The 17378-nt window shown below is 44.7% G+C and overlaps 1 protein-coding gene across 1 annotated transcript in view; it reads right to left on the bottom strand.

The window, feature by feature from the left end:
• The window catches only part of LOC126523480 (complement C2-like), a 216554-nt gene extending 199969 nt beyond the window's left edge, over positions 1–16585 (bottom strand). Inside the window, exons 1-3 of the mRNA XM_050172090.3 lie at positions 16515–16585; positions 9877–9927; positions 7627–7812 (exon numbers count right to left, since the gene is read on the bottom strand). Of these exons, the coding sequence (XP_050028047.2) occupies positions 7627–7812; positions 9877–9927; positions 16515–16548 (271 nt within the window). The 5' untranslated portion in view covers positions 16549–16585. The remainder of the gene's footprint in view (positions 1–7626; positions 7813–9876; positions 9928–16514) is intronic.
• Positions 16586–17378: the final 793 nt, after the last annotated feature.

Here is a 17378-nt window from a genome sequence, read left to right as displayed (position 1 = left end):
TGCGCGACATGTTTATTTGCCTTGTTTGACGCACCATATATAGTGACTTTTTCTTAGATACGTAGATTTATTAGAGAAATATACGTATAATTAAATATCTTGTTGGCAGGTTTTGTGTATATGTGCAGTGAACTTTGCTTCCAGTGTCACTTTCTTGGCATTTATCAAGCTTCATCTTCGCATTTGTACATTCTGTTGTATCTTCGCATTTCTAATGTATGAAGGCAAGTCAAATGAAAGTGAGCGAACCCACCAAGCGCAATAATGGTTCGGTTCATTATCTGCGAGGCATGCACGTGGCGCACAGGCATCTCTTATTTACAAAAGTGACACGCAGGTGTAAGGATCAATGTTCTTGAATGGGTTAGAGAGAGAGAGAGACAAAATGGAGGGAAAGACAGGGAGGTTAGCCAGTGTACATACCGGCTGGCTACTCTGTGCTGGGGAAAGGGGTAAAAGGAATAATAGGAGAAGGAAGAGAGAAAAGAACACACGAAAAATTCAAGCGGTAACGCGACCTTACGCGCAACATTACTCAAAGGCGGTCGCGCAATTCACAGGCCCTTAAAAACTTAAGCAAAGCTCTTAAAGCCTTGAGTGCCGAAACCCGTCTGGATCAGTGTCCTAGAACTTTCTCTTCTGTGAAGGGGCTATTGCCCAGTTTTCCGAGCGCGGTCACGAGCACTTTTCTTGGCACAGTGTAACGTGGACAGTCACATAGGAGGTGCGTGATCGTCCCTTCGCAGCCGCAGGTGTCGGTCATTCCAGTGCGGAATGAATAGAAGTTCGTGAATGCCACGCCGAGCCATAGGCGGCACAGAAGTGTTGCTTCCGCTCGCGGCAACCCTGGTGGAAGACGGAGTTGCAAACTTGGATCCAATCTGTGAAGACGTGCGTTCGTGAATTCACTGGTGTTCCACAGAGTTTACGTGAGCTCGCATGCGAGGGAGCGGACTTGTGGCTGCATCTGTTCTTGACAGCGGTATGGGTATAATCTGGGCACCATCGTGGGCCGACCGGGCAGCGTCATCCGCACTGTGATTTCCCGAAATTCCGCAGTGACCCGATATCCACTGGAAGATGATGTTGTGGCCCCTGTCGATTGCGTAATTCTGGAGTAGTCGGATGTTTGTGACTAATTGCACATTAGGTCCATGGTTGAAAGGGGACAGCACACACTGGAGAGCTGCCTTTGAATCACAAATGATGGACCATGAATGTGGTGATATGGGACCAATAAACTCAAGAGCAGTCCAGATAGCTGCGAGTTCTGCAGCCGTCGATGGTGTAACGTGAGACGTCTTGATGTTGATGGTGACAGATTGAGCGGGAGGTACCACTGCTCCAGCTGAACGTTTAGAGGAGACAGAACCGTCCGTGTAAACGTGAGTGCGTTCGTTGTGTTTGTCATGTAGGAATGAAAGCACGGCTTGTTTAAGGGCGATAGATGACATCTCTGTTTTATTTTTTGATGCCGGGAATGACAAGAAGAACCTGGAGTTAGTGCAGTCACCACAGCGGTAGAGGTGGTCGTGCTGCAGGTGTGAAGTTTGACGGTAAACGTCTATGGTTGGCGGCAATAATTCTGCTAAACGCTGAACGAGGTCGAGCGGCAGGCAGGGAGGTGTGAGATGATGCGATGGAAGTCCGGCGAAGTGCCTGATTTGCATCCTTAAGGAGTTGACATTGAATATACGTATTGATAGGGTGGTCATGCGTGATGGTTATTGTTGCTGCCGTTCATGCAGGCCTGGGAAGGCCTAGGCAAATTCGCAGAGCTTGAGCTTGTAAAGACTGGAGGGCTCGCAGGTTGGTCTTACCGGTACTCACAGGCGCACCCCATGACTTTCCTGGGTTAACATGGTTGTGTGACATAATGGACACTCCAAAAGTTGAACAGCGTGGTGTCGTGAGGTTTCTGACAGATGAAGAAGTTTCCCAAAAAGTAATTAGTCACCGTAAGGCTGCGTGTACGCTGAACATTGCATTTCATTGGCCACTGCGAAGTGTCGGAGCAAAGGGTTCAAAGAAGGACTTGAAAGTTACAAAGACGATCCAAGACCGGGTCAAAGCCGCCATGCAATCACCCACAACACAATCCGAAAGGGTGGTTAGTAAGAACGGAGCATAAGCGTCGATGAATTGGCAGGGCGTGTGAACATCAGTCACGGGTCGGGTCACACCAAAATTAATGAATATCTTGGTTATCGGCTGTTGTGTGCGCAATGAATGCCCAACACTTTGAACTACCGCCAGAGGAGGGAGAGGTTCGGCGCTGCTTTGATTCATCTCATCCGGCATCACAATGAGGGTGACGACTTTTCGTCTGCAATTGTGACCGGGGACAAATCATGGTGTCGCTACTACGAGCCTGAAACACGACGGCTAATCATACAGTGGAAACATTTGAATTGACCACACCCAAGAAAAGCAAAGGCCTTCATTTGTGCCGGAAAGGCGCTGTTGACTTCTTTTTTTGATCGTCAGCGGCCATTATCAATCGAATTTGCTAAACCTGGAGAGACTATCAATCATTTCCGATATTGTGCAACGGCGGATCAGTTGTGCGTCGCAATCAAGAACAAACGACGTGGAAAATTCAGGAGTGGGGTCATCTTGCTCCACGAAAATGCCCGTCCCACGTCATTGACGTGGTTAATACAAAACTGGCAAACTTCAAGTGGGAAACGCTGCAACATCCGCCATACAGCCAACTTGCGACTTCCACATATTGGAGCGTTTCAAAAAAACACATCAAGGGATCCAGATTAGTGCCGGACGATGACGTGAAAGAGTCAGTTACAGACTTTTTGAAGCAGCAACCCAAGAGTTTTATAAGAGGGGAATCATGAGACTCGTTAGTCAGTGGGACAAATGTCTAAATGCTCGTGGAGAGTACTTTTAAATAAAGTACCCCGTTTGTCATATATTCGGATTGGCTCACTTTCATTTGACTCACCCTTGTACATTTTGCAGAACTTCTGCTTTTTATATGTGCTCCCTTGTTGCGACTATAATTTCGGAGCAATTACTGAACATACACGACCGGTGACAGCTGCTCTTGCGCAATACATTCTAAGAAAGGACAGCGTCATTGAGCTTTTTCTCAGGTCGTTGCAATGCAGAAAAATGTAAACAAGGTTCTTCAATGACAGAGAGAGAGAGAGAGAGATGCAAATGATAGAAAGGCAGGGAGGCTAACAAAGTTTTAATGAAATATTTGTCCTCAACTTGTTCATTTCTTGGCCTTTACATTTTTCATATCAGCGGCATGCACTTGTTTGCTGATTTCAAACTGATATAGGTCTAAAGTTCGTGTGATAATTGCTTTACTTATTAAAGATACATAAAACATGGAATCGTTGATATCAGTTATTTCGGGCACAATTTTTGAGACATACGAGTATATACTTTTGTTAAAAACACATTGTTACGCGAAGGACGAGTCAGTAAGACGAGCAACTATTTACAGGTTATATTTACAACAACGGTTGCAGCGCTGACCGGTTAGATTGACAGCGCGAGCCGAGTTCGTTCTTCCACTTCTTTTCTGGAGGGATGGCGCCCACGCGCTTCGTTTAAACAAACATGTAGCACACGCGTGTAGCAATATTTTACTTGTCTTAAGATCGCGTAGCGTTCACGAATTTGTTTGGAGAATATTTGGCAATGGCAACGCAGTTATTATTATTGTTTAATGTATTCGATCCCTCGAAAAATTACTTACGGACGAGGCAAAGCTGAAAAGTGAGCCCCCCCCCCCCCCCCCGAACAACATTTCTGGCTACGCACTGGTGCCAAAAGCCCTTTCTAAATATGAGGCACGCCGTAGTGAGGGACTCCGGAAATTTCTACCACCTGGGGTTCTTTACCGTGCACCTAACTCTAAGTACACGGCTGTTTTCGCATTTCCCCCCATCGAATTGCGGCCGCCGTTGCTAAGACTCAATTCCGCGACTTCGTGCTTAGCGAAATCGTGTTTTTTTCTCAAGAACTTAGTGCAGTAAAATGTTTGATGGCTTCACTTGCTTTGGTGCGCCCGCGACTCTTGTCGGCCAGTATCAATTGTACTTTTAGCCAGGTAAACTGCTATTTTTAACAATGTTTACTTAACACTTTTTGCCAATGAAGCCGCCTATCTGCAACTTGAAGCTACGTAAGAAAATTTTATTGATATCGCGTCATTTTACGCGCGCTTCTTGTTGGCAGACGATTCACCAGGGACAATGATCAAAGAAAACAATATATAGTGAAATAAACCATGTTTACGAATTCCCTGGCTTGACGAGATGGAGAAGACCAATCGGTCTACAGCATTCTAGGTGAACCTAAGGGTACATGAACATATATATCCAGGATATATGTGCATGAGAACAATTATCGAATATTCTAACTGCACTGATTGAAAAAGTCAGAACTCCTGACTGGGATAAGCGTGCTGAACCAATTTCCGACCAAAGAAATCAAGACAATTGTTGGACGTTAATATTACCATGGGGATTACCGTAGCCAGAAGGGAAAGGAAATTGTATTGACAAAACAGATACAGAGAGACTGCTGCAACTTAGATGGCAGAACAACAACACAAGCGCTTGTCTGACTGTCATATTCGCCGTCTTTCTGGTGCATTCTTCCATGCTCGGCTGGATGCATGCTTCAGTGCGCGGGAATAGCGCGTGACATAGAAGCCCCGGCGGCAAGATCGCCGTCTCGGAGCTTAAGGAGCACTAGGATGGTTCGTGGCCTGCACTCTAGGTTCGTGGCCTGCACTCATCTCCGCAACATTGATATTCTTTCATGGCCTTAGTAGCACGCCACTTCCAGACGCAACTTGAGGTGGCGAATAATTTTTGTGCTCGGATCACTGGTGTGTGTGTCACCCCCAACGCCGAAGACGCTGGTCCCGTCCCTGTGTCTCGCGTCCAAGAAATGGAAATTCCATTTACTATTGACGAACTGGACGCATCTTTGGCTGCTTCTCTAGGACCCTCTTCACCAGGGCCCGACAGCATCACCTACGCAGCTCTTGCCTAACTTGGACAAGCCAACAGTACAGGCAAGAGCTGGTAAATTACTACAACCACTCATGGCATGAACGCATCGTTCGTCAGCAATGGAAGATTAGTAGGCTCGTACTGCTACTCAAACAAGGAAAGACGCCTTTCGACCTGACGTCGTATCGCCCTATTACCTTGGCAACCTTCATAGGGAAAGTAATGCAAAAGATGATTCGTACATGGCTGAAATGGTATCTTGAACGTCACAATGTGTACCCTGACTCCATGACAGGTTTTCGGCCAGGCAGGTCAACAATAGATAATGTATTTGACATAACATTCATACAACAACAAAAATGCCTGACGCATATATCACTGGCGCTCTTTCTTGATGTGAAAGGGGCGTACGACAATGTTACACATGAAGCGATCCTCGAGCGATTGAAGGCTGTTGGAATCGGTGGCCGAATGTTTCTGTGGATCCGCGACTATTTGACCAGAAGGTCCTTCTTTGTGCTGACCGAAGATGGGCCACTGCCAACTATCTTACAAATGGTGGTTTCGCACAGGGCGGGGTATTGAACCCTATTCTTTTTAATTTAGCTATCATTGACCTAGCTGAAGTATTACTCAACACAATTCACCTATCAATGTACACAGATGATATTTGTTTTTGGTCTTCTGCAGTGACTCATCGTCAAGTGCGCGCGAGAATTCAGCGGGCATCCAGCCTAACCTCTTCGTATCTCCACAAAGAAGGCCTTAGAGTGTCCATCAAAAAATGCGGGGTTATTTAGTTTATGCGCCAACCCATGGCACCATGCCCTGTTTCTCTCAATGGCCAGGCTATCAAATATTAGAAGTCTCACCGCTCTTTACATATGAATATTAACAGGGACCTTTCATGGAGCCCCCACTGCATCTGTCTGACGCGGAGACTAATTTTCATTGTACATATAATGAGGTTCCTGTGCGAAAAAACCTGGGGCACGTCGGTACGGTCCATGCTGCAGCTGTAGAAAGAACTGTTTTTGGGCTTTTTACGGTACATCTTGCCGGTTTTGGCGTAGACATGTAAAAAAAAAACATTCGTAACCCCGATTGTTGGCAAGGCCAGGCTCTACAGACATGTCTTGGACTACCACGATGCGCTTTGACTCGCGCAACAATGATGGTTGCTTAGTTGCAACTTAGTTGCAACCTATATAACGATTGACAGCCTTAGAGCAAACATTCGACATATGCGTCGCGTTCCCAGTCATTATATTGCTGCCTTGCAAGCACAAACACCTCAAGCCACATTTTCTAAACTTGTTGTAACACATCAAGTGTACCTTCCATAGGGCTTTACACCAGCAGTGACGCTAGTGTTACCCCTATGGTTCCTACGATGACCACAATACGCCTCACGATTCCGGGAATAACGAAGGCGACCCGTCATTCAACCAGTAGCTCTGCGTCAGTTCACACTGTCATTACTGAACGAGGCATATCAACAAAGAAATCAAATTCGCACCCATGGATCTGTCATAGCCACCAGCTCCACAGGTGCTTTTATCTTCCGGGCCTTACAAGTTGCAAATACTTTCAAAGTGTCCCATATAACGACCCCTACGGCAACAGAACTTGCTGCTCTGCGTGCCGCTGTTAATTTCATCGCACAAGCGAAACCTCCATAGTGGGTCGTTTATTGCGACTCCAAGGGAGCCCTTCATTGTCTGCAGTAAGCCTTACGACGCAAGACCCATCCCCAACTGGTGTTTGAGACCAGAGAGGTTCTCCATAAAGCCCCCATAAAGGGACATAACATCATCTTCCAATGGCTTCCGGGGCACTGTGGCATCGTCAGAAGTGACCTTGCTGACTATGCCGCCTGGCCAACCCATAAAGAAACCGAGACACTTCCTACACCCTTATCAAGGGCAGACACTGCGAAGGGTCTTCGCTTACTTGCTCAAACCAAGACTGAATCTTTGTGGAAAGCCCCGTTTATTTCTCCAACTTCCGTCTCCACAGGTTGGATCCTACAATGAAGCTGCAGATTTCATCGAACTTCTCCCGCCTTTATGCAACCTTACTGTGTCGCCTCTGGTTAGGGCTGGCTTTTACGAAAGCCTACTCATTCCTTATTGGAATGTTCGATATACCGATCTGTCACGTGCAATTGGGAAGAGACGATTGAGCACGTACTGTGTTTTTGTGATCTCTATGACAACAAACGCAAAGTTCTTCACAGGGTGTTAAAGCGATTAGATAACAGACCATGTTCAGAGACTCCGATTTTCGAACCATGGCTCCTTGCGTCGCAGGCTTACAAAGCGACGCGGACACTGCTACGTTTCATGAAAGCGATTTGCCTCAGTGACCGATTATAGGCGCGAAGTTAGGGGCATCCGCATGTACTGATACCGATAGTACCTTCTTCCCTCCCTCGCCTTTCTTTTCTTCCATTAAACCTCTTCCGCTGCGTGGGGTAGCAAACCGGACATGTGTCTGGTTGACCTCCCTACCTCTCCTTCCTTCCTTTTCATCCTCCTCCTAATCAGAACTAACAAGAGTACCTTAGGGTTAGTAACAAGAATGATCTCTTTATCGAACTGGATCACATGAACAGTGCTCTGATACTTACGAAGGCATTCTGGCCAAGGCTCGGGAACCCACGTATCATCGCCATCGGCAGAGGTGATGCATGTCAAATTACTGGGTCCCCTAAGCCAGAAATCGTTGTCGCAGTTGTAGAGGACCAGACGCTCCTCTTCATTTTCCACGAATGTGCCATTCGGAAGCTCAGGGGGCGGAGTGGTGCATGGGGGCACTTCGTGAAGAAGCAAAAAGAAAACAAAACGCAAACACTAGCTATATTGCACGCCCATGAATCAAAAGCAATAATGTATTCCTTAAATGTTTTTTTTTAAAGTGTGCTCGAAACTATTTTAGAACAATATTGGGTGCTAGAGAATCTTGGGCAGGCAACAGCGGGGCTCCTTATGTGCGGTGCTGCTTTACCTTGTTTTAAATTCAATATTTTTCTTATCAATATTGTAAGTTGAAAGCTCAAAAGATAATGCTATTTACGCGGATTACTGAAGGCCTCTTCTGTGTGGTGATACCATTGACAACCTTATTGTATCAGCTAATGAAACACTAAAGAAAATATATCTGTGAACTCTTAATTAGTTCCCACACATAAATTTCTCTTATACTAAGGTGCTACTGTGGCAAGAGAAATCGAAATGATGTGAATCATATAAGAATTTGTAAAATAACAGTACCAAAATCAAAGTTTCTCCATCTGTAAAAAGACTTTGTTATATGTTTAACAATTACCTCTTATGGGATTATTATACAGGGCACATAAGTCAATAACTTTCAAGAAATTTAGGCATATTGAGTAGATGTCAACCTAAACTACCTGTATCTCAAACAAGTTTAATGTACAGTACCCTTTTTCTTCTCATCAACATTGTTTTTATAGTATTTGAACCACAGGCACCAGACATCTTTAAATGCTCTGGTCTAGCTTCAATAACATGCATAACGGTTTGTTGCAGGTGTCTCGTACAAAGCGCACCCCTCTCAATTGTTTAGGAAATTTGAAATCTTAATAGTTGATTGTTGCTACAAATATCAGATATCTTTAGGCTTTCTAAATCTGAAATGCGTAGAGACAACAGGTACATACGTGATCTAGCTGACTGGAAACCTTATCCAACCTGTCGACTGACTCGACATAGAGAGAATAAGTATATACCATGTCCACGTACAAAAATACAGACTTCAAACAGTTCGTTTTTGTCTTCCGAATGTACATAATAGGCGGAAAATAACAATCGAGTACTTACGTGCTTTATCGAAAACTGCGTTGTTGAAATTGATTGGTTTATCTCTACAATTGTAAAACGTCTATTTTCTTGTAATATGTAAATGTCTCATTCATGGTTTGTTGTGAAAGACCACGTACGTATATTTATGTACCGTTGTTTTCTGCTGTCCTTGCTAGCTTTTGTTATGTTTAAGGAGCCACGGGGCACGTCAAGCTGCCCTTTTCAGGTTTTTTTCCCGTCATGTATACTAAACCACAAATGCACCTTACTCATGTACTATGTGGTTAAATATATGAATTTACTTTCAAAGCTAACCGAGGCTGTCTTTTGAAGTCTTCCGTGTATTGAGGTTTCTCTATAACTTCAAGAAAGTTTCTCGCTCCGTCTTATTTACTCTGAGTGATGAGCCCTGTGAACGTACAAAAAAATTGAAGCTGCTATTACATTTGTGAGGGCTAGAAGGTGTTACACTTTATGTGTGGTGAGAGAAGCAGAAGAAAATAGAGTAGGGATAAAAAAAAGAGCCAAGAGCTACCTTTTGTCTTTTTCATCCCTGTGTCTTCGTCGGCTAACGGTGTACGTACATCCAAAATTATAGCAGTGCATGTTCATAGGGGCATAAGCTAAAGTAATATTTTAGATGGTGAAGGATATGGAGAGCATCAGGCTTCTCACGTAAACATATGCCAAATTTATGGGGTTGATATTATGTATGTATGTATGTATGTATGTATGTGTGTATGTATGTATGTATGTATGTATGTATGTATGTATGTATGTATGTATGTATGTATGCATGTATGTATGTATGTATGTATGTATTAGTGTTGGCAGCAGGTTACCCTAAAGCTCCGCCTGAATGAGTTCGACAATGCATGGATCTGCGTAACTTTTCTCGCGCTTATTACCTTTCCCTCACCCGAAAGGAAGGCAATGTGTAATCCTTACTGTCTGCAAAACACGTTGTTTTCATATACATTTCTTGTCTCAAATCAGGTCTTGCTTGTTTCAACGAAACCACCCGAAAAAAATTTGAAAATGGGGAAGAGTCTTACGTGCATAAGTTATAGGGAGTAGGAGCAGCGTCATAACCAACATTTTGCTGGCTGGAAAAAATAGATAAAGCAATCGGGTTACAAGTACGTTGAAAGCAGTCTTGGATAATATTTTCGAAATAATGTGATACGTATTTGCAAGAACTATGTTACGGGCACATATTAAAACCCCTTGTTAGCCTCTTCTACTACTTTATATGCATACGCCCTATTTGACTTCACAATCATGAAATATGGGAATGATTATGTTATGCCCACCGTGGTTGCTCAGAGGCTATGGTGTTGGGCTGCTGAGCACGATGTCACGGGATCGAATCCCGGTCACGGCGGCCGCATTTCCATGGGGGCCAAATGCGAACACACCCGTGTACTTAGATTTAGGTGCACGTTAAAGAACCCCAGGTGGTCAAAATTTCCGGAGTCCTCACACGTCATGCCTCATAATCAGAAAGGTGTTTTGGCACGTAAAACCCCATAATTTTATCAGGATTGTGTTAAATACGCGCTCACATGCAAATATTAAAAACGTCATTTGCGTGACCGCACGCAATAATTGAGAAGAGACATGCGTAATCACATTTGAAAAGAATAGCTTTCTTTATATATCTCTAGCTACATACGGAAGCGTTCGATTGAATAAGAGACGGTGAGAGGGCGATGCAATGTGAAGGCGTCGCGAAGTAGAGTGAGCCGGAAATCGCAGGTGCGCGCTGGGAAACTGAGGGGCCACTTTCATCTGTCGTCGAAATGAGGAAAGGCGTGACGGGGATCAGTGAAGTCAGCCTCTCTTATAGTTGTCTGTCGCGAAATGACACAGCAAGGCGGCTTGTATAGCATAAAATAGGTCCGCAACATAGTGCCGCTAAGCCCAGTTGTGCTTTGTGAAATAAAACGTAAAACTTGCCGTAAAGTGCGAGATGCGAAACCTAAGGATGAAATGCTATATTTTCTAAGCCTAGACGTGGAGAGTATCGCAATTCTGAAGCAGCTATAAGTGCAGAAAATTCAATATAAATTACTCAATATGTTTATTTTGTGGAAGCTTTACGTAGCACTTAGTAATGAAGTAAGCTAACGACACTGTCACGCTGCACGGGCGAGCTGAATAATGAGTAAGTAGAGGAGTGCGCGTGGAACACTTCGCTGGCTGGTATTGCCTGGCCGCCCTGTCGTTTGCGCTAAGCTACCATCTATCATTTTGTAAGAAAGCCCATCCCATCCATTACAAGTTTAATGGAGGCACGGGGTACACATCACACTGGACGTCCGATCTCTACCAGCCATTCAACGTAGCAAAGGGTTGGCGGGTTACTAGAGGGAGTCGCTTACTTTAGTGATTCGTGTGGAGGTGAAGGTGGCAAAGAAACCGCGGAAGAGAGAACTTGCATTAGGCAAGCTGCTTATCGGACACATGGGGAAGTACGCAAATTCCGAGGCAAAGCGAATGAGGACGTCCTAGACCGGTTGATACATTACCACAGGTTGGGCCACCACAATAAATGATCCGCGACTGGGCAGCCCTCAAGTGTTGTCTTTCTCTTTGTCGGAACTGCCGTTGTGCGGATGGGTGATAACGGATGGCCACATTTTGGAATAGGTCCGTTGATATTTTGGGGATTTGCTTTAGAAAAAGAAAAAGGACGAGCAGACACTTTTGCCACGAGTGAAGTTACTGGAAGAAATGGTGTAGTACCAAAATTGAGGTGACTCAAGCTTTGCAGAATTGAGTGGTCGAGTTCACAGCAGCGCTAGCGGGATGCTGAACCACTGTCTGCTTTTTGCGCAGTTTTTTCCTGATTTGCGGATTCTGTGTCTGGCCCGACCAGGTTTCTTCGCCTCGATTCAAATGGCACCGGCAACCCTTATTCGACTACGTTTCACAACATGGATAACTGGCCTAATGGGAACACAGACGGCCCTATCTACTTCGCTGAAGATAGCCTTGGCCTGTTCATCGCCTCGACAGTTGATAGTCTTTGTGACACCATCCTCGGCGACGTCATCCTGGCTCCTCCAATTTACGGCAAGTCTGGCATGGTGACTTTCCTAGCAGGACGCATAAAAACGCCGTCGACAGCTCCCTTCTTTAGTGGGCGAGTTCACAGCAGGGCTAGCGGGATGCTGAACCGCTTTTGGCTTTTTACGCAGGCAGGTTACCTCAAAAATGCCAAGTGCATTCAAGTGCAATTCAAGTGCCAAGTGCAATATAGTGCGCCAAGCAGGTCACTTGCGAGACGGACACATGCTTAAGCTTAATGGGCTTTATAGATGACTTTAGGCGAGCTCGGGATTTATTGCTCTGAATATAAGCGTACGGTTACTGAGTTTTATTTTTGCCGTGAAATTTGGTTTTTGGGTTCATATAATTAAGAGCACGCCAGCCCGAATTAGTTCGGCGAAAATGTTTTCGCCTCAAGCATACAATATTTAGGTGAACATCAGGTTCACTAACTGTCCTTGAGACACTTTGTAGGACGGCCACGTAGTGCTCCACAGCAAACGTAGTACGAATGCTTTGGAGAAGTACTTCGGGTTCAGTGCCTTAAAAGTAGGCTACTATGCAAGATTGTGCATGTGGTATTGGAACACCACCAGAATATGTTTGTTTCTTTATTATGGTGCGGGCACCTAGATCACATGATAAATAACTGTAAATAAACATAAGACTACTCTACATACTGTCCCGGCGTTACCATCACAGAAAATTTCCACTACGTCCACCACTACGGTCAGAAAGGAAAGAACAAAGACCCGATCTAGCTTTTGCTCGTACCCTCTGGCGTCGGTATTGATAAGTTACTTTCATACAATGCAGAATAAAATATTGTGCTCTCCTATCGTAAACTTTCTCAAAGGCATTTGAAAGCGACTCAGCGAGGCTCAATGCTTCCAGGAAAGTTCAAAAGGGTCTAACCTAGCCTAAAATAAGTATCGTCTCTTGGATTGAGCAAGAAGGAATGAAGTGAGTATCACTGGCCAGTTTTCATTTTGCGTAACTAGGCTAACAAACAAATTCTTCGTGATTTTGTCTACGAAGACTGGTTGATGCGCAGGTGACGTAAGACTCTGTCCCACTTTCTATTGAATTAAAATTCACTTAGTGGTATGCGGTCATAGTGCCAGCTTTTACAACATGTAGCGCAAAAATGGAAGGTCACTTTGTATCGCCATTAAGGGAAGCGCTGCCGCATTTTACTCAAGACAATTTCACAGTGTTCTTTCTGCTTTGCGCTAAGAGACTCAAGTAGGCGGTAAACGGCGTCCTCGCTAAAAGCTCACTCGCTCAGTCTGCCAAGATATAGAGTTGCAAGTTGTGCTGTTCAGTTTACACAGACAAGGTTTATCACACGTGGCTGTTGCCACTGTACCAACAGAAAGGGGTCTCCTCAGTGGGTGCTTCAAAAAAAAAAAAATAAATTATGGGGTTTTACGTGCCAAAACCACTTTCTGATTATGAGGCACGCCGTAGTGGAGGACTCCGGAAATTTCGACCACCTGGGGATCTTTAACGTGCACCTAAATCTAAGTACACGGGTGTTTTCGCATTTCGCCCCCATCGAAATGCGGCCGCCATTACCGGGATTCGATCCCGCGACCTCGTGCTCAGCAGCCCAACACCATCAGTGGGTGCTTCAGCCGATCAGAATACAACACCACGGAAGCAAATTTCCAATCAGCGCCAATTCCGAAACAGTGCGTTTGCCTTCAGTGAGTCCCTCTTGTAGTGGACGATATGTAACTGTTGCACGTAATGACATCACCTGTCATTGTCGCAAGCAGCAATATTTTTTTTAATTAGCGGTATATTAAAAGTAAAAACTCTAATTCGTCAATTATTTATTTGTTATAGTGAACGAAACAATAAATATTTCACTGCATTCATTTCCGTGTGCGTTACAAGGTCATATAAGTTTAGCACAATTATTTGCCATTAGGCTTACATAGGCAGGTTGTAACAGGGCTTGAAGGATCCTTATAAACCTTATGCCTAATTGAGTAGCATCTGATCTCGGTCTGTGCGACCCATTGCATACGCATCTGACTGCGTGTTAGCGTGAGCTGATGTGCCTCGGAAGTGGAACGCCTTGTGTTGCGCTTCTCGCATGGTACAGACACCAGAAAGTCGCGCTCGTTTCAGCATGCTGCATATCGACGTGCTAGGGCGGGCGGCAACTTGAGCCTATGCTTCAGAGACACCTCTACCCTTTCTTGGTGTGGCCAGGAATGGAGCCCCTAATAATTCCTCTAATCACCATCCATCCAATCCGGCTTGCTGGCTCGCGCATTTTGAAATACTTGTATCCACTCTTACGTTTCGTTAACCACAAATTTGCCCAGGAGGCATTCATGGAAGATGCCTCATCCACGGAAGGCGAAATGCAATGTGAACTGTCAGTGTTAAGTTGCACATTCTCTTCTGTTTATCAGGCTTCTGATGCCTGGGGAGTGGAGACCAAAGTCAGCATACAAAGATTGCCCGGTCAACTGTACGGTCTGACCATTGCGACGGCGCGCCGCAACTTCACTAATCTGCTAGCGTACTACATACAGTACGTCTGTTGGCACCATGCGCACGAGAGTTGTTGCGATCGTTAACGCAGAGCCGGAAAATCCAACAGATACCGTAATCTACAAACTGAGGCTGACACATGGCCAGCCGAGTATTCGCTGCTCTATTGCGCAGACTTTGATACCGTGAATGAATATTCCAGGCAGGTCTGTTTATAGCATAGGGCTCCGTAAAGACCCTTTATTCGGTTTGGAACGCCATATAGGCTTAACAAAAATATCGTAGCGTGACTCTGTAATCAGACAAGAGTGATAGTTGCTGCCAGCTGCACTCCTTGACAACAGTTTGAACTATTATTTTTGGTCAATGAAACATTTCAAGTTACTACACGTCCGTTTTCATGTGGAGATGACGAAGCGTCAGATAAATGATATGAAAATTTCAGCGCCAACACAATTCGAAAACTCATACTTGTTTGTCTAAGTACAACTGGTAAGGGAACCATTTTTATAATAATTCTGATCTTTCCTCAAGCTTCATGAAGTGAAAGAGGACAATTACGTGTCATCCAGTCAACAAGGTCCCAATTCTTTCTCTTTGCAAACCTTTGTGCAACATAGGTAACGGCGTTGCAGATTTACATATTTGTTCACACATTTTCCTGTAAAACAACGTATATGTAACGAAATTGTCTGGTTTGTGTGGAAGCAAACTCTAGAGATCCGCGGAAAAAATGACGAGAGAGAAGAGCAGTCATCTTACTTGAAACACCATAGACTGGTGCACACACAGTAGGTGCTACGTGTAGCTACATATCACTCATGTTCCCGGTTAGTGTTCCAGACAACAAATATAACTAGTAGCAGCAAATCAGGGCTTTCTTGGAACTTAAAAAAGTCTGATAAAAGCATGCGTAGCCGATGTTATTACTGTTCATTGAAACATAGACTTCAGACGTAGATGGCTAGATAAAATAGACAGTTTAGCATTTGCAACCGAACGTAAAAGCATTACGTCGTAAAGAAATAGCGTCGTCCTCACTGCGCCTGCGCGTAACGTTACTAGCTTCCTGCGCTTTATGCGCGCTATGATAACGTAGGCTATTTGGCAAGTTTAACGTCCGTAATGCTCACGAACGCTAAGAAATAGGGTTGCCGAACATGGCGGCACTCATCACTCCCGCTTCAGCGTGAATTCTCGTGATGGCTACGCTCTCACTCGTATTGATCGCTAGTAACTATTGTAATGAACTTTTGCTTTCTCTAAACTCACCTGAAAGGGTGGTTATGAGCGCTTAGCACGCCCATTTTCTGAGATTGTTCGGCGACTCAGACGCCCGGACGCCTAACTTGACGCGTCCACTTAGCGACAGCATGATGGTTGCTAATGGACCGTCTCGGCTTGGATACGTTTGGCACGAGGCAGCAGAAGGCTTCTTGTTTTATAACATTTTCTTTACCTTTGTGTTTCCGTAAGGTAAACTAAAGCACTTGAAAGGACACGCACCGTAACGTACCGCAAAGGTGCTTATGTTTAACATAAGTAAGGTGACTAACGCTATTCTAAAAATGTCTAATGACAAGTGTGATAAATGTTACACGCATAGCACAAGAACAAAGAAAATTATTTTTCAGATATCTTTTTACATTGGTACTGCAAAATTCAACCCGACCGATAATGATGCGGCGACGTAACTTTTGCCGGTAGAGCGCACAGAAAATTTAGCATCATTTAGAATACGGATTCGGGCGCACAGTTTATGCAGACTATGTTATACTACCATGATAAAATAAGGTGGGGGGAGCCTTTCTCTTGAGAATGCTTACAAGCGGGCCGCTTGCCAAACTTCCGTATTTGCGTAGAAAAGTTAACACTTTTGACGGTGCCTGGTCCTTAACTGCACTAATTGCGCTTGTCTATGCCCTGTGCAGAAGAACATCAAAGGCCGTTCTCCTAAATTCTCTGGTTCGTATGTGCTGTATTCCAATGACCAACAGCCTTTACTATTCATATGTTCAGCATCACGATTGCCTGGCACGAGCAATAGTAGTGTGCGCAAAAATTTGCGAACGTGGGCCCGTTTTTGTATGATCCTTAGAACAGTGAAACGAAATAAACTAACACTCACCTCCCAACATGGTCGTGCAAAGTTTAACCTCCATCGAAGAACGCAAGCTGCAGAGGAACGCGCCCGGGTGATTGTGCTCGGACGAGAGACTGGCTTGGCGGCCTGCGCTGTTCTTATCGCTTCTCGAGCCGAGCGAGTTCTCGCGCCTAGTGATGACAGGCGCGTCAAATTACAGAAGTTGGGGCAGCCAGGAGCTTCCAGAAACAGGGTTGCACGCTCGGTGCGCAATGACGTTGCCGCACAAGGACCTTTTCCATTTTGCTGCGTCCGCCTCACCATAGAGAATATTGTGCGGTTTACTTGAACACTTCTGCTTGTTAGCAACCTTAAGCGTGCGATAAACGTCAATTTCTCAATGTTGATAAGGAAAAGCCCGACCACGTTTTTTTGCTGACTGCACTGTTTACACAACGCAGGGGCCTGTTCTTAACATATGACGTATTTATGTCCCTCTGAAATGCTCTGTAAGGAGCACTGGTCAGATTACGGACAAAGAGATCAAATAAATTCAATTGATATCTATTCAGTTTACTTGGCATAATGTCACATGGTGCCAGGAGAACAGAGAAAGAACCGGAAGAAATGTGGCTTGACAAAAACGCAGCACTTCTATACAAAAAAAAAACCCAGCTCACCTGCTCATAAAAATAACCCCAACATAAAACCACAACAGTCAGAAATGACGAAGGACAACACCATCATTTGCCATATCAGCCCTCTTTTTGAGATGCTAATGATTAGTAAGGCAGTGATTATTGTAGATAAATAATTCTTTAATTAACCATCTCAAAAGAATACATCCCACAGTTCTCGCTTTGTAGTGAAGCAAATTTTCCCAATGAGGCAACGTTTTCATATATACAA

This window comes from Dermacentor andersoni, chromosome 6, assembly GCF_023375885.2.
Source record: "Dermacentor andersoni chromosome 6, qqDerAnde1_hic_scaffold, whole genome shotgun sequence".
Classification (NCBI taxonomy): Eukaryota; Metazoa; Arthropoda; class Arachnida; order Ixodida; family Ixodidae; genus Dermacentor; species Dermacentor andersoni.
This window is presented reverse-complemented; position numbering and strand designations above follow the sequence as displayed.